We start from the raw sequence: 25,513 nt of genomic DNA, 5'->3' as shown, positions 1-25,513 counted from the left end.
TCCTTTATTGGCCAGAGTATTGGGTACAGGAGTTGGGAGGTCATGCTGTGGCTGTACGGGACATTGGTTAGGCCACTGTTGGAATATTGTGTGCGATTCTGGTCTCCTTCCTATTGTGAAATTTGAAAAGGTTCAAAAAAGATTTACAAGGATGTTGCTAGGGTTGGAGGATTTGCGCTTGGAAAAGGTTGAATAGGCTGGGGCTGTTTTCCCTGGAACATCGGAGGCTGAGGGGTGACCTTATAGAGATTTATAAAATCATGAGGGGCATTGATAGGATAAATAGACATAAATAGGATAAATATTCCTGATGACGGGCTTTTGCTGCTCCTCGGATGCTGCCTGACCTGCTGTGCTTTTCCAGCACCACTCTAATCTGGACTCTGGTTTCCAGCATCTACAGCCCTTGTTTTTACCTAAAATAGACAAAGTCTTTTCCCTGGGTTGGGGGAGTCCAGAACTGGAGGGCATAGCTTTAGAATGAGAGGGGAAAGATATAAGAGAGACCTAAGGGGCAACTTTTCCACGCAGAGGGTGGTACATGTATGGAATGAGCTGCCAGAGGAAGTGTTGGAGGCTGGTATAATTGCAACATTTAAAAGGCATCTGGATGGGGATGTGAATTGGAAAAGTTTAGAGGGATGTTGGCTGGCAGTGAGACTAGATTGGGTTGGGATATCTGCTCGGCATGGACAAGTTGGACTGAAGGGTCTGTTTCCGTACTGAACATCTCTATGACTCTATAACTCTATGATATTGATGTTTCAGGCAGGATAGAGGGGGAGGTAAAAGGGGTGGAGGAGTTACATTACTGGTCAGAGAGGATATCAGACAGGATGGTCTACACCTGAACCTGAGGGGCACCAGTATCCTTGGGGGGAGGTTTGCTAGTGCTCTTGGGGGGGGTTTAAACTAACTCTGCAGGGGCAAGGGAACCCAGATTGTAGCTTCAGGGTGCAGGGCCTGGAGTGTAGGGAGGTTAGGAACATGGCATCAATTTCAAAGGAGGGTGCCTGTAAACAGGAAAGTGGCTTGAAGTGTGTATACTTCAATGCAAGAAGTATACGAAATAAGGTAGGTGAACTTGCAGCGTGGGTTGGTACCTGGGACTTCGATGTTGTGGCTATTACGGAGACATGGCTAGAACAGGGACAGGATTGGCTGTTGCAGGTTCCAGGATTTAAATGTTTTAGTAGGGTCAGAGGTGGGGGTAAAAGAGGGGGAGGTGTGGCATTGCTTGTCAAAGATAGTATTACAGTGGTGGAAAGGACGATGGATGAGGACTTGCGATCTGAGGTAGTTTGGGCTGAGGTTCGGAATAGGAAAGGTGAGGTCACCCTGTTAGGAGTCTTTTACAGGCCTCCTAATAGTCCTAGAATCATTGAAGAAAGGATAGGGAAGGTGATTCAGGAGATGAGTGACAGTAATAGGGTGGTTGTTATGGGGGCTTTAACTTTCCTGATATTGATTGGGAAAGCTATAGCTCAAGTTCGTTAGATGGGTCAGTGTTTGTTCAATGTGTGCAGGAGAGTTTCCTGACACAATATGTAGACAGGCCAACAAGAGGTGAGGCCATACTGGATTTGGTTCTGGGTAACGAACCAGGCCAGGTGTTAGAATTAGAGGTAGGTGAGCACTTTGGGGACAGTGAACATAATTCGGTGATTTTTACTCTCGTGATGGAGAGGGATAAGTGTGTACTACAGGGCAAGAGTTATAGCTGGGGTCAGGGAAATTATGATGCGGGAGGCATGACTTAGGATGTGTGGCTTGGAAAAGTAGACTCCAAGGCAAGAGTGTAAATGATATGTGGAGCTTGTTCAAGGAGCAACTATTGAGTGTCCTTGATAATTATGTACCTGTCAGGCAGGGAGGAAAGGGTCATGCGAGGGAGCCGTGGTTTAATAAGGAATTGGAATCCCTTGTTAAATGGAAGAGGGCGGCCTATCTCAAGATGAGACGTGAAGGTTCAATTGGGGCGATTGAGAGTTATAGGGTAGCCAGGAAGGACCTGAAGAGAGAGCTAAGAGCAGCAAGGAGGGGACATGAAAGGTCCTTAGTTGGTAGGATTAGGGAAAACCCTAAGGCTTTCTATAGGTATGTTAGGAATAAAAGAATGACTAGGGTAGGAATAGGTCCAGTCAAGGATAGTAGTGGGAAGTTGCGTGTGGAGGCGGAAGAGATTGGGGAGACACTGAATGAATACTTTTCTTCAGTATTTACTCAGGAACAGGGCATTGTCGTCGATGTGAATACTGAGTCACAAATAAGTAGAATGGATGGCTTTGAGGTATGTAGAGAAGAGGTGTTGGAAATCCTGGAAAAGGTGAAAATAGATAAGTCCCCTGGGCCTGATGGCATTTATCCTAGGATTCTCTGGGAAGCAAGGGAGGAGATTGCAGAGCCATTGGCCTTGATTTTTATGTCCTCTTTGTCTACAGGAGTAGTGCCAGAAGACTGGAGGATAGCAAATGTGGTTCCCTTGTTCAAAAAGGGGAGTAGGGATAACCCTAGTAACTATAGGCCGGTGAGTCTCACTTCTGTTGTGGGCAAAGTCTTAGAGAGAATTGTAAGGGATAGGATTTATGCACATCTGGATAGGAATAATGTGATCAAGGATAGTCAGCATGGTTTTGTGAAGGGCAGGTCGTGCCTCACAAACCTTACTGAATTCTTTGAAAAGGTGACGAAGGAAGTTGATGAGGGGAAAGCGGTAGATGTGGTATATATGGATTTTAGTAAGGCGTTTGATAAGGTTCCCCATGGTAGGCTACTGCAGAAAATACGGAGATATGGCATTGAGGGTGAGTTGGAGGTTTGGATTAGGAATTGGCTGGATGGAAGAAGACAGAGGGTAGTAGTTGATGGCAAAGTTTCTTCATGGAGTGCCGTCACTAGCGGTGTTCCGCAAGGATCTGTTTTGGGACCATTGCTGTTTGTCATTTTCATAAATGACCTGGAAGAGGGGTTAGAAGGTTGGGTGAGCAAGTTTGCGGATGATACGAAAGTCGGAGGAGTTGTTGACAGTGAGGAAGGATGTGGCAGGTTACAGCAGGATATAGAGAAGCTGCAGAGCTGGGCAGAAAGGTGGCAAATGGAATTCAATGTAGCTAAGTGTGAGGTGATTCACTTTGGGAAGAATAACAAAAAGATGGGGTACTGGGCTAATGGTCGGATACTTGGTAGTGTGGATGAGCAGAGGGATCTTGGTGTCCATGTACACAGATCTCTGAAAGTTGCCACCCAGGTAAATAGTGCGGTGAGGAAGGCATATGGCGTACTGGCTTTTATTGGTAGAGGAATTGAGTTCCGGAGTCCTGAGGTCATGATGCAGTTGTATAAGACTCTGGTGCGGCCGCATCTGGAATATTGTGTGCAGTTTTGGTCGCCATACTATAGGAAGGATGTGGAGGCACTGGAACGGGTGCAGAGGAGGTTTACCAGGATGTTGCCTGGTATGGAAGGAAGATCGTATGAGGAAAGATTGAGACACTTGGGGCTGTTTTCATTAGAGAAAAGAAGGTTTAGGGGTGACTTGATTGAGGTGTACAAGATGATTAGGGGGTTAGATAGGGTTGACAGTGTGAACCTTTTCCCACGTATGGAGTCGGGTATTACAAGGGGGCATAGCTTTAAATTAAGGGGGGGTAGATATAGGACTGAAGTTAGGGGTAGGTTCTTCACTCAGCGAGTCGTAAGTTCATGGAATGCCCTGCCAGTAGCAGTGGTGGACTCTCCCTCATTATGGGCATTTAAGCGGGCATTGGATAGGTATATGGAGGATAGTGGGTTAGTATAGGTTAGGTGGGCTTGGATCGGCGCAACATCGGGGGCCAAAGGGCCTGTACTGCGCTGTATTCTTCTATGTTCTATGTTCTATGATATCACAGCTGTGCTGAAGGAGGCCAGTGTGAAGTTTTAAGACAATATAGGTAGAGTTCAGAGATAGGAAGGGTGCAGTTACAATGTTGGGGCTGTACTACAGACCTCCCAACAGTGAGTGTGAGAGAGAGGTACAAATATATAAACAGATCATGGAAAGATGTCAGGGCAACAGGGTGGTGGTGATGGGAGATTTTAATTTTCCCAACATTGACTGGGATTCACTTCGTGTTTGTAGCCTGGATGGAGCAGAATTTGGAAGGAGCATCCAGAAGGGTTTTCTAGAGCAGTTTGTAAATAGTCCAACTCGGGAAAGGGCCATACTGGACCTGGTGTTGAACAATGAGCCTGGCCAGGTAAGTTTCAGTCGGGGATTATTTTGGGAATTCTGGTCACAATTCCATAAGTTTTAAAATACTTATGGACAAAGATGAGGGTGGTCTTGAAGGAAGAGCGCTAAACTGGGGGAAGGCCAATTATACCAAAATTAGGCAGGAGCTGGGGAATGCAGATTGGGAGCAGCTGTTTGAAGGTAATTCCACAGTTGATAGGTGAGAGGCTTTAAAGAGATGTTAATTAGAGAGATATATTCCTGTGAAAATGAGGAATAGAGCTAGCAAGATTAGGGAACCCTGGATGACAGGTGAAGTTGTGTCACAAGTTAAGAGGAAAAAGGGAGCTTACATAAGGTCTGGGCGACTGAAGGCAGATGAAGCTTTGGAAGAATATCGGGAATGTAGGACCAATCTGAAATGAGGAATTAAGAGGCCTGAAAGGGATCGTGAGATATCTTTCGCAAACAGTGTTAAGGAAAACCCCAAAGCCTTTTATTCATATACAAGGAGCAGGAGGGTAACTAGAGAAAGGGTTGGTCCACTCAAGGACAAAGGAGGAAAGTTATGCGTGGAGTCAGAGAAAATGGATGAGATCCTTAATGAGTACTTTGCATCAGTATTCACCGAGGAGAAGGACATGACGGATGTTGAGGTTAGGGATAGATGTTTGATTACTCTCGGTAAAGTTGGCTTAAGGAGGGAGGAAGTGTTGGGTATTCTAAAAGGCGTTAGGATGATCAAGTCCCCAAGTGTGATGGGATCTATCCCAGGTTACTGAAGGAAGCAAGTGAGGAAATATTGGGGCCTTAACAGATATCTTTGCAACATCCTTAAACAGGGGTGAGCTCGGAGAACTGGAAAATTGCTAATGTTGCCCCCTTGTTTAAGGGTAGCACGGGTAATCCAGGTAATTATAGACAAGTGAGCCTGATGTAGCAGTTCAAAGCAGCACCATCTTCTCAAGGGCAACTAGGGATGGGCAATAAATGCTGGCACATCCAGTGACACTCACATCCTATGAATACATTTTTAAAAACCAACAGTAAGAGAACAAGCAGGGGAGATGTAATTTTCAAAATCAGTGTTGTATTGTACAAAACCATCACAGAGCCCCTCACTCTTGCTGATTGTTGCAAAGTTTCTAATGTGTAAAGGAGCTGGGTAGGTTCATTTTTAATTATACTCAACAGAACACTGAGCTACAGAGAGGAGGTGATCACAATATGAATAGGTATCTGAACAAGAAGAGAAAAGGACTGGATAACGGGCACATCAAGGTCAGCAGATCAAAGACCCAAGTTATGGACTGTCATTTGAGCCTATGGAAAGGCATTAGAGTGAAGCTGTAAAGATTACGGTTGAAGATTTGGGAAAAGTGAATAATTTTAATTTTCATGTGTCATGAATGGCAGAGGATAAAAGCACAAAAGTGGAACTAAGGAAATGGATTGACTTTGATTGGACAACTTTTATTTTAAGGTGGATTCTGTTATTTAATGTAGAAACTTGGGCAACATTAGGGAGAGAAGAACAGTCACTGGAATCCCATATATTAGCACGAGGACTTAGGCAGGAGCCTCAGCTCATGTCAAAAAGCTCATGATACAGGAAACACAATGCTCAGTAATTCCACCACACTCCACCCTGCTCCAAATTAATGCCCATGTTTGCTGTTGACAGAGGAGATGCCAGCTGGTGTTACACCTGGCTGAGTTTCTGAACATCCTCCCTGGAGTTACAGTGGTGTGCATCATCACAACAATAAAATTTCAGATCCATTGTTTACAAATCAAACAGAAATATCCCCATAAATGTTCACATCTCTGGTGTGGCCAGAAGTTGCACAGAGTTTGAGAGTTGTGCAGAATCAGCTCTGTCTCCGTATCTTTCCCCTTTGTGTTGTTTCAAGAATGGACCCCAATCAGGAGCTGATGTGCAAGCGGCAGAAAGTTTCTGTGAAAGTAACAAAGAAATGTTGAAGAAATCCTTCCTGATTTTAAACAATATTTAACCAGGCTAATGCCTGATTTTATTGAGATTTTCCTTTAACACATAGCATTTCATATTGTACTGAAAATATATTTAACCTGTGTATGTATTCTGGAGATTACACTCCTGTGTGTAAACTCTAATTTCTTAAGCAGTGAAGTACACTCAAGGAATGTGTTATAACTTATAGTTTACTGTGAGCACTGCCACATTAACTGAAGCAGCGTTACTGAGCCATTCATTTAGTCTCACTGATAGCTAAATCTTCTTGATGCAGGACGTATCACCGATTGACTTTCATTAGCTTTAACATATCCCCTGATCATTCATTCCAGAGACATGGTGTGTGCTGAGGACACTGTGAGAGCACATTCACAAGGCATATTACAGGGGTTCAGGAAGAGGTTTCACCAGAACCGAATGAAGAACAAACTGGGATAGACAACAAAATGTCAAACACTGCAGCAACACCAACATTCGTACAGCATTTTTAATCTTTGCCTGCTCTGGGATGCAATTAATGTCTCTTATCAGGAAAGCCATGTTGCTAATGAAAAAAAATGCATTCACATCTTTAAAACAGTAAGATGGTTCTAGATGGTTAGCAAGAGCGTGAACATATATTGTTGATAGTAAGAAATAAAAGGAAACATGAGAATGGATGACCAAAATCTTTGAAGTTTTTAAGGCACTTTGGAAAGAAGAGGGAGGGGGAGAGGTAAAGATGTTCATGGGGGTAATTGCAGAGCTCAGAGCTCAGAAACAGCAATGAATAGTGAAGAGATTATAATCAGGTATGAACCAGATACAGAATTGGAGAAGCATAGTGACGTTGGAGTGTTGTGTGACAAGAGGAGGTCACACACAGGGTGAGGAATAAGGCCATGGAGAGATCTGAAACCAGAATATGAATATGTAATTGAAGCATTGCCAGACTGGGAGCCAGCAGAGGTCAGTGAGCTCAGGAGTTATTCATGAACACAACTTTGTGCCAGTGTGAATACTTGCAGTAGAGTTTTAGATGAACTCCCGTTGACAGGGGATAATAGATAGAGGCCAGCCAGGGAGCAGTGGGATAATCAACACGAGAGGTTGCCCATTGTCAGTTTCCATAATGCAACCAGATAGACCCCACCATCTCCACCTCAACCCATTCAAAACAGACAGACTGCTTCACTGACAAACTGTACTGCATGAGCACACACTTGCTCCAAATTACTGCTGGGATGACTGAAAACATTCTCTTTCGGATACCACCATGAACTCCATATTCCTAGATACCAATTGTATCCCTCTCCCTGGAAACCAGACAGTTCAGAACCTTGCTGCCAGATTTGATTGGCCCTGGATTAATCTTCCAATCACATAACTGCAACATCACTATGTCTCCTATTTCACCCCCATGTCACCCAAATCTGCCCCACCTCAGTTTACCCAGTGTGAAAGCCTCCATCCATATCTGTGTTAGTGATAGACTCACCAGGATGTAGCTGTGTGCCTAGAGTCCCCACAAGCAGGAAATGTGGCCTCAAGGCTGACCAATTGATGGGATGTGAAATTTCCATTTCCTAATTAGGAGTTGAGATGTAGTGATACACACAGGGGTATGTTTGTGTTGGGTCAAAATACCCCACTGGCCCATGGTAGGTTCCTCCTTGTAACACATTTGCGTGCCCTGAAGACTCTTCCATGAGAAACCGTTTTTAATAAAGTGCTACCGAGGTGGACATGTTAGTGGAGGATGAGATACCTGCACATCCCGTGTCAGGGTTGTGTGCATTAATAAACTTGTCCAGTTGTGTAGAAGGTCAGTGGCTTGCCTTGTTGTACCCCCCTAGTCAGACTCCCTCTAGTCTGGTAACCTCGTGATCCAGTACCTGCAGAATTTCTGGTTTTCCAAAGAACAGTTTTCCAAAAATCCCACTATTTTTAGACGATACTTCCAAGATATTTAATGCTTGTAAAGGCAGATTAAAGTGCAGCAAGCATTTGAAAAGAGTTTAATGTCAAGGATATGATTTGGACACTAGCTCATGCCTGGCTAACAAAGTCACACCTGAGGACTGTCTTGACTGTCATTCATTTCAGAGGAAGTGGTCAGGTCTATGTCCACGACAAAAAAGGCAAATCATTAAAAAAAAAGACCAGGACACATGAGACAAACCAAGCTGCAAGACTGGCTCAAGATGAGGAGGGTAGTCACCAGCCCTCTATAAGAACCTAAGTGTGATAACCCCACAGTTTAATAGCCCTCCAAGGATTTCCAACAGAAATTTGTTCAAGGCAAATGCCATTTTACAAGTCAATATAGAGTCATAGAGATGTACAGCATGGAAACAGACCCTTCAGTCCAACTTGTCCATGCTGATTAGATATCCTAATCTAATCTAGTCCCACTTGCCAACACCCGGCCCATACCCCTCTAAACCCTTCCTATTCACATACCCATCCAGATACCTTTTAAATGCTGCAATTGTACCGGCCTCCATCGCTCCCTCCAGCAGCTTATTCTATACACACACTATTCTCTGCATGAAAATGTTGCCCCCAGGTCCCTTTTACATCTTTGGGATAGTAGGAGACAAGTGTGGAATGAAGACGGGATGGTTGAAAAGTTTCTTTGCTGACAAGTACCTCCTAAGGTTTGACACATTCTGTGATTCTTTAAAGGCCCAGTCCGAAGGTTTCTGGGTAAGGGAATGAAGCAGGCAAATGCATCCAGACTTGTCACTGGTAACTGTGAGTGGGTGAGGAGGATGAAATAGTGTGGAATAGAGGGGTTAGGGAAGTGGAGGTGGAAATGAAGGAAGGGCCTGCGTCCGGCGGGGGAAGGGTTGGTGAAAAGTCAAAGTAAAAAATTCAGCAACCGAAAAGGGCCGTGTCAGAACTGTGCAAATCTAGGTTCATCTCTGGGTGTTGGCTGGCAGAGTACTTACAGGAATTTGAATTCGCCTACAACATTTCAATCATCCTGACTGAGAACAACCTGAGACAATGTCCTTTCCAAAGAATACAAGAGGGGCCCTGCCCAGCTGAGCCTGCAACTGCAGCCGTGTCCCACTGAGCAGTGAGTACAACACTGGACACTAACACCAACATTCAGGAAAAAATCAACACAAGACACAACTTCATTTCTTCCACACAAAAAAGATAGTGCCCTGTAATCTCTGCTAAACATGAGGCATGTGAGTACATTTAACGCTCTTGGCAAGATGGGATCAACAAATAACGATGATGTTTACATGAAGAATTTGAAACCAATGCAACATGAAATATTAACCAGTGAAATTTAATTTTGACAAATACACCAATTACCTGTTTGCTCTCTTCTCCCTGGTTTTCAGTGACTGGGTGTGAAGGAGTTGGACAGGAAGGTTCTGGCTTTGATACAGACCCTCCCTGTTTGACCAAGAGACTCTCTAATTGGCTGCCTGTAGATGCAGCATCATCAGCTGATGTTAGGTTTCACCAATGAAAAGCTTATTGCTGCTAATTTTAACATGTTTTGCACACACGCCATTGGCACTTAGGATGATAACTATACTCAAGAGGGAAAAGGTAAAAAGAGAGAAAGTGGAGGTGGGGAACAGTGCGGGTTACAATGTCAGGAATAACACACTATTGACAAGCCCCCAGCTGGTGAAGCTCCCATACTCCTGGCTGGTCTCCCACCATGTGCCCCAAGGAAAGCTGACACCATCTAACATTCTGCTGGTTATATTTGTACTCATGGCAAGTTCCTTCACCAAACACCGCAGTGCTCACTGACCAACATGGTCACATGGTTAACATCATCTGGTCTTTAAATTTGCAATTGTTGTTTTCAAATCTCTCCATGCCCTCATCTTTCACTCCCTATGAAACTTCCTCCATTTCTCTCACCTGGATATCTCTGGTTTGTTACCTGTGCCACGCGATGGTGAGGCAAGGAATAGGGAGAGATATCAGCTGAACATGTGGCTGCAGGGAGGGTGCAGGAGGGAGGGTTTCAGGTCCCTGGATAATTGGGGCTCATTCTGGGGAAGGTGAGACCTCTACAAACAGGACGGTCTGCACTTGAGCCAGAGGGGTACTAATATCCTGGGTGGGAAATTTGCTGGTGCTAGCTCAGCAGGGGGATGGGAACCTGAAGTGTAGTTCCAGTGCACAGGAGGATGAGAGTAGGGAGGACATGGTCAGGATTTCATGGTCACAGGAATATGCTGACAGACAGCAAGCTGATTTGAAGTGTGTCTACTTCAACGCCAGAAGTATCCGAAATAAGGTAGCTGAGCTTGCAGCATGGATAGGTACCTGGGACTTTGATGTTGTGGCCATTTTGGAGACATGGGATAGAGTAGGGTCAGGAATGGATGTTGCAGGTTCCAGGGTTTAGATCTTTCATGAAGAACAGGGAAGGCGGTAAAAGAAGGGAGGTGTGGCCTTGCTAGTCAATGACAGTATAACAGTCGCTGAAAGAACTTTTGATGAGGACTCGTCTACTGAGGTAGTATGGGCTGAGGTTAGAAACAGGAGAGGAGAGGTCACACTGCTGGGAGTTTATTATACGCCTCTGCAAAGTTCCAGGGATGTGGAGGAGAGGATCGGAAAAACGATTCTAGGCAGGAGTGAAAGGAACAGGGTGGTCATTTTGAGGGAATTTAACATCTCCAACATTGACTGGAAATGCTATAACTCTAGTACGTTGGATGGATCAGTTTTTGTCCAATGTGTGTCAGGAGGGTTTCCTGACACAGTATGTCGAAGGGCTGACAAGAGGGGAGGCCACACTGGATTTGGAGCCTGATACTGAACCAGGCCAGGTGTTTGATTTAGTGGGAGGTGAGCACTTTGGAGAGAGTGACTATAATTCAGTTACATTTAATTTAGCGATGGAAAGGGATCGGTACATGCCACAGAGCAAGACTTATCATTGGGACAAGGGCAATTATAATACGATTAGGCAAGACTTAGGATGCATAGAATGGGGTAGCAAAATGCAGAGGATGGGGACAATCGAAATGTGGAGCTGGTTTAAGGAACAGATATTGGAGTCCTTGATAGGTATGTCCCTGTCAGACAGGGAGGACATGATAGGGTAAGGGAACCATGGTTTACTCCGGAAATTGCATCTCTTGTTAAGCGGAAGAAGGAGGCTTATGTGACGATGAGACAAGGTGGTTCAGATGAGGCGATGGAGAGTTACAGATCAGTTTGGAAGGATTTAAAGGGAGAGTTAAGAAGAGCAAAGAGAGGACATGAGCAGTCTTCAGCAGGTAGAATAAAGGAGAACCTGAAAGCTTCCTACAGGTACGTGAGGAATAAAAGGATGACTAGGATAGGAACAGGGCCAGTCAAAAACAAAAGTGGGAAATTGTGTGTGGACCCTGTGGAGATCGGAGAGGTGCTAAAAAAAAATTCTCATTGGTTTTCACTCAGGAAGAGGAAAATAATATAGAGGAGAAGAATGAGGTATGAGATATTAGACTAGAAAGGATTGGGGTCAGTAAGGAAGAGGTGTTATCAATTCTAGAAGGAGTTAAAGTAGACAAGTCCCCTGGGCTGGATGGGATTTATCCGAGGATTCTCTGGGAAGCTAGGGAGGAGGTGTTGGAGCCTTTGGCTTTGATCATTGAGTCATCATTGTTTAGAACCAGAGGACTGGACGATTGCAAATGTTGTGTCCTTGTTCAAGAAACGTAGGAGAGATGATAATTATAGACCAGTGAGCCATACATCTGTTGTAGGAAAGGTTTTGGAATGGATTATAAGAGATAGGATTTATAATCATCTAGCAAGCAACAATTTGATTGGAGATAGTCAACACGGTTTCGTCAAGGGTAGGTCATGTCTCACAAATCTCATTGAGTTTTTTGAGAAGGTGACCAAGCAAGTGAATGAGGGTAGGGCAATTGACGTGGTTTACATGGACTTCAGTAAAAGGTTCCACATGGTAGGCTGTTGGAGAAAATGCAGAGGCATGGGATTGAGAAGTTTGGATTAGAAACTGGCTTTCTGTAAGAAGGCACACAGTAGTGATTGATGGAAAATATTCAGCCTGGAGTCGCATAACTGGTGGTGTGCCACAAGGATCTATTTTGGGATCACTGCTTTTTGTCATTTTGATAAATGACTTAGATATAGGCATAGGTGGGTGGGTTAGTAAGTTTGCAGATGACACTAAAGTCGGTGGAATAGTAGACAGCATGGAAGAATGTTACAGGTTGCAGGGTGACTTGGATAACCTGCAGAATTGGGCTGAGAGGTGGCAAATGGAGTTCAATGCAGCTAACTGTGAGGTGATGCACTTTGGGAAGAATAACAGGAAGGCAGAATACTTGGTCAATGTAAAGATTCTGGGTAGTATTTATGTATAAAGGGATCTTGGTGTCCATGTACATAGATCTCTGAAAGTTGCCAAGCAGGTTGATGGTGCTGTTAAGAAGGCATACAGTATGTTAGGTTTTATTGGTAAAGGGAGAATTCCGGAGCTGTAATGTCATGCTGCAACTATACAAAACGCTAGTGTGGTCGCACTTGGAATATTGCGTACAATTCTAGTCGCCCCCATTACAGAAAGAATGTGGAAGTATTGGAAAAGATGCAGAGGAGATTTACCAGGATGATGCCTGGTCTGGAAGGAAGGTCTTATGAGGAAAGGCTGAGAGATTTGGACCTGTTCTCATTGGAAAGAAGAAGGCTAAGAGGAGATTTGCCGGAGACATACAAGATGATCAGAGGATTAGATAGGGTATAGAGTGAATGTCTTTTTCCTAGGATGATGACTTCAGCTTGTATGAGGGGGCATAGCTACAAACTGAGAGGTGATAGATTTAAGACAGGTGCCAGAGGCTGGTTCTTTACTCAGAGAATAATCAGGGTGTGGAATGCCCTGCCTGCCAATGTAGTTATCTCAGCCACATTAGAGAGATTTAAACAATCCTTGGACAAGCACATGGATGATGATGGGATAGTGTAGGGTGATGGGCTTAGATTAGTTCACAGTTTGGCACAACATCAAGAGCTGAAGAGCCTGTTCAGCTCTTTATTGTTCTATGTTCTATGTTCTATCTACACTCCTCTAATTTTGGTCTCTTTACAATCTCTAATTTTTTGTCCTGTGACTGTCAAAGCTTTGTACTCTGGAACTGTGCTCCAAATTGCTTTACCTGCCCACTTCCATTTTGATCTTCATTAAAAGCAAACATTTATTTATATGATTTGCATGCCTTTATGGAATCATGTGAAATTGTGCTGTGAAATATGACTGCAAAATTCTTTTGGATGTTTGATGATATTTGCATTGCTGTATGAAAACATTTAATTGTTGTCAAACCGAGCGATTTGGATGACATCTCAGAAATTCTGCTCTTCAATTGTTGAAAGGTATCAAGGAGTTACCTGCCATAAGGTGGAGCCCTCAGCTTGAACAACTCTCACAATGGCCACAATGGGAATCCACATCATACAGAAGGTGGTCATAGACCAGCCCAGTGCTATTGCCCAGACAGGGTATTCAACTGGCCCATATCTTGGGGAAGCATATGTTACTAAGGACCAGAGCAAGATGACCTGAAATGAAGTGAAAGCACAAAACAATTTCTCAAAAAGGCTGAACAACTAATAGCAGCAGTTATCGGCCATTGAGCCCCATTGATTCAATGACATCATGACTTACCTTCGGCCTTACTCCATGTGCCTGGTTTTGGCAGAATATCCCTCAATATCTTTGCTAAATATAAAATTATCCTTCTCAGGTTTAAAATTAACAACTGATTCAGTATCCACTGCTGCTGTGAGAGAGTATTCCAAACATAGGAGAAAGTGAGGTCTGCAGAAGAAGGGCCTGTGCCCGAAACGTCGAATCTCCTGTTCCCTGGATGCTGCCTGACCTGCTGTGCTGTTCCAGCAATAAAATATTCCAAACATAGACCATACTTCGTGTATAGAAGTGTTTTCGCACACCACTCCTGAATGGTCTGCCCTAACTTTATACTATACCCCGAATTCTAGATTCCCAAACCAGGAGGAATAATTTATCTTTACCCGTCATGTGTTTTGTTAATATCTTGAAAACTGATCAGATCAACGCTCAACCTTCTAGATTTTAGAGAAAACAGGCTTAATTGGTATAATCTCTCTTTATAACTTTACCCCTGCAATCCAGATATTGCTCTTGTGAACCTACAGTATGTTGTAACCCTTCCAAGACCGATGTATCCTTCCTAAGGTGTGTGGTACCCACATCTGCTCACAGTACTTCAACGAGAATGTAACCCGCCTATCTGGAGTTTGATCATTGTCACTTTAGATCATTAAAATGTGTAACATTTCCTTACTGCCAGCAAACACGGAGAGATCAAAAGCCAACAGACTCTCCACCACAGCCAGAAGAGCCAAGTCCTTTGCCCAATCATCATCTCAATGTCCTTAATGAATCTGTTTGCCCCTGTGAACAACAAGAAAGCAGAACACAATCATATCGTCCATCCCGCACTGTCTGTCTCTAATGAGCAGGTTTAACCAGGGAAGAGATCATTCAGGATTGCAAACAGGGTGAATAAACTGTTCCCAATCACCAAGGTGATTATCTGTCAGGGGAACTGTAAACAGACTGATGGAGAATTAGTTCTGTTTTTCCACAACTGTAGTGGAAGAAAATGCTGACTGACTGAGTCAAACGGCAAATAGCTGTTGAATAAGGCTGAAGGTGACTGGAACTGATGAGAGGCTTTACAATGGGCTGTTATGTGATCGGAATTATGATGAGTCATTCAGGTCTGCTAAGAGCTAAGGTTGCAGGACATCAGTAACTGCTGTCTCTGCCAAACAAGGACAAGAGAGTTGAGATTGGTCACGTGCACAGATAATTCCAAATGAGGCATACAATTGGCACAGAATCCTGTGTTTCGAGAAACCTGAGAAAATGCTTTTGTCAGCAGAACTTCAAAGGTTAACTTTGCAGGAGATACCCTATGTCAAGAGGCATGGTGAAGACACCGAGAAGAGTTCCAAACTAGCTAGCTGCCAACACTCCTGGGAAATAATCTTTGGGGTTAATCACAGAACACAGGGTAGTGAAAGACAGTGATAGAGATATCTCTAGTACTTAAACGTGTGTGAGATTCATTTAAGTACTCAATAAATTGATTGAGTTTTCTCGAGTTCTAAGTGTTTCTGCTGTATCTTGAACTATGTAGAGACAGTTGTCTGTCAGAGATGGGCAACAGAATTTGGCGTCCCTGGCTGGACGTTGATAAGAAGTTGCTTTATGTTACTCTGGTGCTGGACATCGTACTGTCTGATTTTTCCAAAGCCCCAATGGAGTAAGTGAGTGCGGGAAGGAGAAGGTGGAAATTTGATTGTGAGAAAGACAGAAAAAGAACAGTGGACACATTAAAGAAGTTAGCGCTAACAGCAAGTGATGACTCAAGGGCACTCTGATTGGATGGGACTTCACCAATGTGGCTGGGAAACAGCCGAAATAGTGTAAGTATAACGGTAGGATTGGTACAGGAACGAGAACACATGGGGACACTCTCTGGAGTTTGCCAGAAGAGAGTATGAGAGAAAGGTACTTTAAGAAAATGCATAAAGCTGTTGCAGTCAGCTGTGTGGTGGATGTCTGGGCAGGAAAGGAAATGTGTCATACCAGAGAAAGAAAAGAATTTGATGATTTATTTGTATCATAATGTATATGGACACTAAGAGCTGTAAAACACCTTGGAAAGGTTGAAGGAAATATATTGGTGGCCACGATTAAAAGGGTATGCCCGAACATTCTGTGAAAGATTGTCTGAAATGTGACCATAATAACATTTACACATGAGATCAGTAGAAGGGGCCTGGACAAATCTGCAAATTAACTGGCAATCAGCAACATCCGTTTTGACTGAACCATTCTCCACCAAATTCTGTTCACGTCAAAACCCGATGAGTAACTGCACATAACTCTATCCGTCCACACAAATGATACAGAAGAGTATTTCCAGTGTTTCATAGCTATGGAACTTCCACCTATTCTACATTTCACTGAGGAATGGATGAAGATAATTTCTGAGGCAAAGGAAGTTCTCCATAAATGGCTATAGACGTGAAGGAGATTAAAACCCATGCAGAAGTCACAGATAGGGACTGAGAGGCTCCAAGGTCTTGCAGTAAAATTTGGAATTGGGGACTGAACACTCGGGTCCATCCGTGGATCAGAATTGTGTCGCACATGATTGTTGTACTGCCTCTTTTAAACCCAAGCTCCAAAATGAGAATATAAATGGGTGAAGGTAATTTGAATTCCCATCAGTTTCAGAGAAGAAGGATGAGAAATATCATTTCACCCAAAGCATTATCATGCAGTTTTGAAGGCACAGGAAGATCCACAAATTTAATTATTTTATTTTATTTCAGTCTTGTTCCTGTTCCACTTACCGTAGATCCAGCTGAGACTGAGCAGTTCTACAAGACTTATTGAAATGAGAAGCCATCCTGAACAGAAATGATCCATCAAATTTAGCCAGTAAATCCCAGCCTAAAATTAAATGGAAAGTCAGAAACTGTTACATCGGAATTTTAGAAAACTCTGACATTCAAAACAAGAGAATATGGGGTCATGAAGCGTTTTCCTTATCTCAACGACAGAACATCCAACACTAATTGGTCTACTCATTCCTTTACAGTGTGGAGTCAGTTTTGCTGATTTCTGTTCCCCTACAATATTTTAACATCCTTTTTGAAATAAATAGACCAAATTTCCATTTATTATGCCACATGTAAATTCACAAAGTTGAAATATCCCATTGGATTTATTATGTGTATCTCAATATCCTGTTTCCTGTTGTGGGATATAGGTAAAGTAGTGTTACTTCTGCAATTATAATCACTTATACAAGGTAAATGAACTCACATCAGTGTGTAATTGTTTCAACTAAGAGCTGAGTCAACAAGAATGCAAACTATGTGGAGGAAATACATAATTGTTTTTGTATTAGCTAAAATTGTATGCAAGAGTGAAACGTGACTGCAAAACAATGGTAGATGTTACAGACAAATAGATAAGGTGCTGTGAGGATGTAGGTTAAGCCAGATATGCTTGCACAAGCAGTAGTTATAAGTATCTGTTTCCCACTTTTGCAGAAACACAGGAACAAACCCCAGTTAAAAGGTCATAAGGATCAGTATGGTTGGGGAAAGCACAGATGGAGGGAGTAGATAATGGTGAAGAAAGGATATACCTAACAATGGGCCACAGCAGAATGTGGTCAAACAGCCTTGTGAGGCCAGAAAAAAGCATTTTGTCACAGACAAGGCCGGATAAGGCAAGAGATAATCAGGAGTAATGGGTGTCGGTCTTTGAGAAGTGGAAGATGTAAACAGGGAGGAGCAATGGGATAAAAAAAGGAACCAAATTATATAAATATCGTGTATTAGTTGAATGCTATGTGTGTGTGTGTCCCTGCCTTGTAGACAGTGGACATCACACCCTCTTGCAAGGGTAAAATAAATGACACTACTGATTCAGATCTTGTCTGAGACTGAAATTATTGAAGTGAGTGAGCTTTGTTTCTCACAATTGGGAGCTTGTCCGGGATGTTCTTCCATCGCTGGGGGGGAGTAGCTGGCCCTGGACACTGGGAAGACGCGTCCCGTTCCTCATTGAGGAGCGGTCTCGTGTCCCGGTCTGGTCCGCTCCCTTGGGCGACTGGATCCCACAAGAGAGACATCTGAATCAGACAGTGAAAGGAGATTGATAGGAAATACGGCAAAAAGGGGCCAGGCAACTCTGTGCACAAACCAGGGTAAGAAAATTGACTTTTAAGTACTGCCTTGGTGGCCGGGATTGAGTTTTAGTAGTTAATAAGGGACTAACGAAGGAACTCAATACGGGTTGTGCCGTGGGTAAGGAAAAAGCCTCTGGGAAAACAAAAGAAGAAAAAGGCAATGGAAATGGAGGCGGGCTCCCTTACAACATACCTCCAGAAAGTCCTTTGGGCAGGATGTTGTGGAATTGGAAAAATAATACTTGTACAAAGGAAAAAGATGATTAAATATTGTTCCTTTGTATGGACTAAGGAATCCATTCTTCGTCCCGCTGTCTTCTGGCCAAAGTACAGGTCGGACGAAGACTGAGTTTGTAAATATTTGAATTTATATGTCAATGAAAAACAGCCTTACAGTCAGGAGGGATCAGATTATGCTTCAAGTTGGAAGGGCTAGTGGCTGAAGGGCTACTGAGGGTACACTTTGTAACTAAATCATGGCCAGACATCCAGAAAAATATTCAAAAGATAGAGGGCTGAAGCGAGGAGTACCCAGAGGTGTTGTTGCGGGAAGCTCAGAAAGTGTCTGTGAGATATGGTGTGTGAGAGAGAGAATGAAAAGAGCTGTACAGCTGGTAGAAAGTTTAACCCTTTGTGATTTGGTTTGAATGCACATTTGTTTGTTGGTGATTGAATGTTTGCGCTTTATTCTCTGGAGCTTGAGTTCCAGGACTATTTTGAATCTGATTTTTATTATGGAAATTTAACATGATTTCTTTTAAGGTTAAGGATTCTATAGTGATTATGAAAAAAAATGATAACTCCTGTTCTTTTTACAGGTCATGACTGCCTTACTATTAGTTTCTTTTAACTAATCTCTTTTATCCTTACATAAAAGCGATTTATGGAGGACAGTTGAAGTTTCAGTTCAACATTAGATTGTAGTAAAAACAAAATCCTATGTTTAATATCTGTGACCTTGGATTCGGCCAGTGTTCATGCATTAGAAGTTTTTTTTTAACTTGAATAGACAAATTCTTTTAAGGCAGCTCCGATTATTTCACAACCTATAGCATTGTAATTGAGCAATGATTGGTCAGGGCTACTTAAGAAAACTAATTTTGGATTTAAATTGGGTAATTATAGTGAATTTCAAAGTTGGGAACTGTATGCATTTTACATTTTAAATATTGAATACTGAATAAATGAATGTAAATATATAAATATATTTACAAGTTAGGAAAAGGCTTTAAAGTTAGTCAAGCATAAATTGATGAATTGGTGTTTGAAGTTATGGGGAGCAAGAAATATTGCAATATTTCTTTAAAAAAATTCTCAAGGTCTAAATAAAACATTGGGTGATGAAGAACGGCCATTAGGTGGCCCTAAGGCTGTTCAGTTGGTTAAATCGGGTCAGCAATTGATCTGGCGTGAGAAGTGGAAACAATAGGCAAAAATAATGCTAGCCCACAGTTGATGAGATAATAAAAAAAAGGACAAAACTAAAAGGAGAAAGAAACCGGAATGGTCAGGGAGGAGATGTTAAGGGGTCTGGTGGATAGGAACAAGGATCGAAGTGGAAATCCCCACAGGCGGGATGTTATTACTGTGAAAGGACAGGTCACTTTAAGAGAGAGTGTCCAGATTTGAAAAAGGAAGTAAAGGCAGTACTGTTTATAAACCTTGATGAAAAAATGAGGTGTCAGGAGTTCCTGCCCCCGGGGACCCACCAGGAACCCTTGATAAATTTAAAGGTGGGACTTTATAAAGAGGACGTAGTTTTCCTAGTCGATACAGGGGCAGCAAGGTCATCCTTAAAATTTAAGCCCAAGGCAGGGGGAACGGAAGAGTTAATTGGATTATGGCGATAGTTTTGTGATGAGAGGCACGAAGAATCAGTTTTGCGCTCATGATAAAATACTGCCACCAAATTGGGACTGAACTAACTGCAAATGGTGCTATGAAATCTGTTGAGGTTCTTAAAAATGAATGTGCTCAAACAAAACAATTACAGAAACAAAATGAGAAAGCACAAGTGACTGGTAAACAAATAGAACTGCGCAATTACAGTTTTAAAAATGTTTTGGTCATTTGTTGCGTTTCCACCCTGAATTACAGATAATGATTTTTATATTTATATAATATATAATTAATAATTATTATTTACAATAAATCAATTGTGCTAGCCTGAATCAATATTAATTGGCAGGATCCCTTCACGCAGTCTCAGTGACCTGGTTATATTGATTCCTGGTTAATTTAAAACATGACTGCATTAATTCATCGTTAATTAAAGAATGGAAAGCTACATTACTGGCTGATGAGGTAATGAAAGAAGCAGCTCTGAATCCACAGGAAGTGGTGGTTTATTCCCTAATACCTACTGTCCCAGGTCCTCGGGAAGTTCCTATCTCTGGCCACTGCCAATCCCAGAAACTAAAGATTTGTTCTTAAAGAAGTATATACTGGGCTTGTCCTCCTCTTTGTCTTTCCTCAGGAAACAGGCTTTATTGGCACAGACTCCACCCCTTGAATTCGCTGTTCATCCGATTCGACCGGGAGATTGCGTCTTAGTAAAATCATGGACAGGGACTAAATTGCAACCGGACTGGGAAGGGCTGTATCAGGCTCTTTTGACAGAAACGGCAATAAGGACGGTGGAGAAAGGCTGGACTCACTACACTCGGATCAAAGGGCTAGTGAAATCTCCAATTAAGGAAGAAGTCTGGACAGCCGAATCAACGCAAGAACCGCTGAAACTCAGGCTAAAGAGACTTTGAGTAACTGATTATACAGTGGCGAGCGCGGGATTATTTCTGTAAGATTGTATATTAAGTCTTTTTGTGCTTCAGCATGATTTTTAGAATACTGGGAGTGCTTAGAGTTATGATGCTAGCCCTCTTAGTATTGGGATTTTGTCAAATATCATTTTCATATGTATTATTAACGGTTACTGAGTCTGAGAATCCACAAGTAATAGATGCTGATGCATGCAGCTTAGTAAATTGTGGGGATGTAGATAACCAGAGACAGTACCTCAGCTCAGAGATAAATCTTAAGTCCTATGGGGATGGTACTTGGTATAATGGTCTTGTCACAGTACACCGGGCCCCCTTCCGACCAGTTCGCGATTGTCCCAATAAAAAGTGTAACCCAATATACCTAACGATAAAGAAAACCATATGGCACGAAGCAATTCTGGGGCGGGGCACCTATGAGAGACAATTAGACAAAACATTTGGGATAGAAATGAAAGCAAACGGGAAGGATTTCTCGGTCTGTGTTTTTGAATTAGTGTAGGACAGGGAAAATGGGTAGAACTACTGGATAATAAGGTATAATATTTCACCCCTCCCGATGACCCTAAAGTAGCAAAAATTATAGAGGTAAAGGACTTAAAACAGACTATCGAAATAGAAACTGGGAACGGGGATGTAAATGCCTGGGTTGAATGGGTAAAGTATACTGTAAAAAGTCTGAACAAGAGCAATTGCTATGCATGTGCCTCCGGTAGGCCAATGGCCCAGGTGGTTCCCTTTCTGCTCGGGTGGAAGCGAGACAGGAAGGGTATGAAATGTATGATAGCCCTGTATCAGGATGAGACTGCATGGAATGATAGGAATTGTACCTCCCTTTCTCTGATGTTCCCTTTCTTGGGGAAGAAAGATTCAAAAGCCCCCCCTACGTTTTCAGCCGCAGTTGGAAATCACACGTCGTGTGTGTGTAGACGAGGTACAAATCGGTCGAGAGATTTGGGGGAGCTGAAATTGTGTACAGAGATTAAGAATATCACCGAAACGGACAAGGGAGGGAACTACTTGGCACTAAAGGTTCCCAGAGCGGATCTGTGGTAGTACTGTGGAGGCAAACTATTGAGACCCACCCTCCCTCCGGATTGGAGAGGGATATTGTACAATTGGCAATTCCATTTACCCTGGCATTTGAGAAGGAGAAGATAGTAGGGAAAAAGGGAAGGGGTAAGAGATTACTGTTAGACACTTCTTTCAATGACAGGATTTATCTAGACTCTATAGGAGTCCGTAGGGGGGTACCTGATGAGTTCAAGGTTCGCAACCAGATTGCAGCAGGCTTTGAGTCAGCTCTCTTTTGGTGGGTAACAATTAATAAAAATGTAGATTGGATAAATTATATTTTCTATAATCAACAGCGATTTATAAATTATACAAGAGATGCGGTTAAAGAAATATCAGAACAGCTTGATGCGACAAGTAGGATGGCATGGGAAAACAGAATGGCTCTTGATATAATTTTAGCAGCAAAAGGGTGTGTGATGTTAGGAAGAAGCTGTTGTACCTTGATTCCTAATAACACTGCGCCTGATGGTTCAATTACTTGGGCCTTAAGGGGATTGACTACCTTAGCAGAGGAACTGGCTGAGAAGTCAGGAGTAGACACACCTCTCACAGGATGGCTTGAATCATGCTTTGGAAAATTGAAGGGGGTGGTGGTTTCCATCCTTACTTCCCTGAGAGTAATAGTAGGGATATTGCTGGCCATTGGCTGTTGTGTCATACCCTGTATAAGAGGGCTCACCCAAAGACTGATTGAGACAGCCTTAATGAAACAGATGCCCTTTAAAGGGAATCAGGCAGAGGAACTTTATCGACTAAATAATGAGGGGTTGAGTTAGACCAAGATGGATGAAATCTCTGGAATGATGCTTGCGAATTTTGGGGGTGATGCTTAAAAGAAAAATGCAGAAGGTAACAAATGGTAGTTAAAGAAAAAGGGGAAATTGTGGGATATAGGTAAAGTAGTGTTACTTCTGCAATTATAATCACTTATACAAGGTAAATGAACTCACACCAGTGTATAATTGTTTCAACTAAGAGCAGAGTCAACAAGAATGGAAACTATGTGGAGGAAATACATAATTGTTTTTGTATTAGCTAAAATTGTATGCAAGAATGAAACGTGACTGCAAAACAATGGTAGATGTTACAGACAAATAGATAAGGTGCTGTGAGGATGTAGGTTAAGCCAGATATGCTTGCACAAGCAGTAGTTATAAGTATCTGTTTCCCACTTTTGCAGAAACACAGGAACAAACCCCAGTTAAAAGGTCATAAGGATCAGTATGGTTGGGGAAAGCACAGATGGAGGGAGTAGATAATGGTGAAGAAAGGATATACCTAACAATGGGCCACAGCAGAATGTGGTCAAACAGCCTTGTGAGGCCAGAAAAAAGCATTTTGTCACAGACAAGGCCAGATAAGGCAAGAGATAAACAGGAGTAATGGGTGCCGGTCTCAGAGAAGTGGAAGATGTAAATGGGGAGGAGCAATGGGATAAAAAAAAGGAACCAAATTACATAAGTATCGTGTATTAGTTGAATTCAGTGTGTGTGTGTATGTCCCTGCCTTGTAGACAGTGGACATCACACCCTCTTGCAAGGGTAAAATAAATGATACTACTGATTCAGATCTTGTCTCGGACTGAAATTATTGAAGTGAGTGAGCTTTGTTTCTCACACATTTTTAACTGCCTGGTAACATTATGCTGTACAAATCTCTGGTGCAGCCGCACTTGGAGTATTGCATACAGTTCTGGTCACCGCATTGTAGGAAGGATGTGGAAGCTTTGGAAAGGGTGTGGTGGAGATTTACTAGGATATTGCCTGGTATGGAGGGAAGGTCTTATGAGGAAAGGCCAAGGGACTTGAGGCTGTTTCGTTAGAGAGAAGGATGCTGAGAGGTGACTTAATTGAGACATCGAAGACAATCAGAGAATTAGATAGGGTGCACAGTGAGAGCCTTTTTCCTTGGATGGTGATGGCTGGCATGAGGAGACAGAGCTTTAAATTGAGGAGTGATCAAAATAGGACAGAGTTTCTTTACTCTGAGAGTAGTAGGGGTGTGGAGCGCACTGCCTGCAACAGCAGTAGACTAGCCAACTTTAAGGGAATTTAAATGGATTTGACATATGGATGAAAATGGAACAGTGTCGGTTAGATGGTCTTCAGATTGATTTCACAGGTCAGCACAACATCGAGGGATGAAGGGCCGGAACTGTAATAGTCTCTGTTCCATGATGCTAATAGTATTGATAACACATTCATCAAAACAGCAACAGCTAACATTCAGAGAGAAATTTAATGTAATGAAATGCACAAAACAGCTTCAAACTCCCATGATCTCTCTCCCCTCCCATGACCTCAATCTACCATAGCCCCCTTTAAAGTATATTTCACATCTACCTTCCATCTGCTGACTCTCACAACGTTACATTTACCTTTATTAAATTATTTCTGTCATTTCTTGTCCAATTTAAATATATTTCCGTGTATGATATGAGCAACTGCATCAATCAATGTCGAGATTATAACATTTTTGTGAATGACAAGGCTGTTTAGTCTATCTTTATTTAGCTGATAATCGTTTACTAACATCCTAATGTTGCAGGGTCTCACTGTAGAATCAGAGATTCATACAGTACGGAAGAGGTCATTCTGCCCATCAAATCTGTACTGTCAAAACTCCCACACGAGTCCCACATTCCCACACTAGCCTCAGAGCTTTGAATGGTAACATTTCAAGTGCTCATCCAAGTACTTTTTAAAGGTTGTGAGATTTCCTGCCTCAATTACACACTCCACCACAACCCTGGGCAGCACATTCCAGATCCCTACCATACTCTGAGTGAAAAAGCTCTTGCCGTTCACTGTAAAATTATGTCTCTTTGTTGTTAATCCTTCAACTAAGGTGAACAGCGGCTTTCTACTCACACTGTGCCTGCCCCTCATTATCTTAGACACTGCTATCAGGTCCCACTATTCAACCTTCTCTGCTCCAAAGAAACATACCTGAGCCTCTCCAACCTCTCTTCATAGCAGTAATACCCCATTACAGACAATGTCCTGGTGAATCTCCTTTGCAACCCTTACAATGCCATTCCAAAATGTTTTCATAAACGTTTGCCTCCGCTGTTCAATCAGGACAATAATTCCATGATCAAGTTGAGGTTAGTTGGCCTGTACTCTTCCGTCTTTTGCCTTACTCCATTTTTAAACAGGGAGATGCTGGAAAAACACAGCAGATCAGGCAGTATTCAAGGAGCGGGAGAATCCACATTTTGGGCATAAGCCTTTCATCAGGAATGAGGTTTGTGGGCTGGGGGTGCTGAGAGATAAATGGGAGAGGGGTGGGTCTGGAGGGGTCACATTAGTGATTTTCCAGTCCTCTGGGACCATCCCTGACTCCAGTGATTCCTGAAAGATCACCCCTAACGCCCCCATTATCCCTTCAGTGATTGCCTTTCGGAGGTCACTCTGTGTCTCCCGTGAAGCCCAAAGCCAGCATGGTCCCTCTTCTTTCTGCAAGAGGTCACTGTCTGAGAATTAGGAGAGTACATCCTGATGATCCATCAGTTCCAATCACTTGATGCCTGTGTGTGTGGAACAGCCTTGCTTTACTGTCAGCCCCACTCTCAGTCCACTTCCTGTCAGACCATAGATTCTCACATGTACTTCCCCAATTCAGGAGGGAAAATAACATCCAGAGAAACTGCACAGAACGTAGCAGCTGGGAGACTCTGACTGAAAGTTCCAACGCTTTT

General features: G+C 42.8%; 1 protein-coding gene across 1 annotated transcript in view; it reads right to left on the bottom strand.

Annotated features, from left to right (window-relative positions):
* Window positions 1–5,214: 5,214 nt before the first annotated feature.
* The window catches only part of LOC122557534 (sodium- and chloride-dependent neutral and basic amino acid transporter B(0+)-like), a 61,780-nt gene continuing 41,481 nt past the window's right edge, over window positions 5,215–25,513 (bottom strand). Inside the window, exons 11-14 of the mRNA XM_087992267.1 lie at window positions 16,611–16,710; window positions 14,525–14,634; window positions 13,587–13,757; window positions 5,215–6,170 (exon numbers count right to left, since the gene is read on the bottom strand). Coding sequence (XP_087848393.1) covers window positions 6,033–6,170; window positions 13,587–13,757; window positions 14,525–14,634; window positions 16,611–16,710 — 519 coding nt within the window. The 3' untranslated portion in view covers window positions 5,215–6,032. The remainder of the gene's footprint in view (window positions 6,171–13,586; window positions 13,758–14,524; window positions 14,635–16,610; window positions 16,711–25,513) is intronic.

The sequence above is a fragment of the Chiloscyllium plagiosum genome, unplaced genomic scaffold, assembly GCF_037043375.1.
Source record: "Chiloscyllium plagiosum isolate Xiang-an unplaced genomic scaffold, Cpla_swu_hap1 HiC_scaffold_11, whole genome shotgun sequence".
NCBI lineage: Eukaryota > Metazoa > Chordata > Chondrichthyes > Orectolobiformes > Hemiscylliidae > Chiloscyllium > Chiloscyllium plagiosum.
This window is presented reverse-complemented; position numbering and strand designations above follow the sequence as displayed.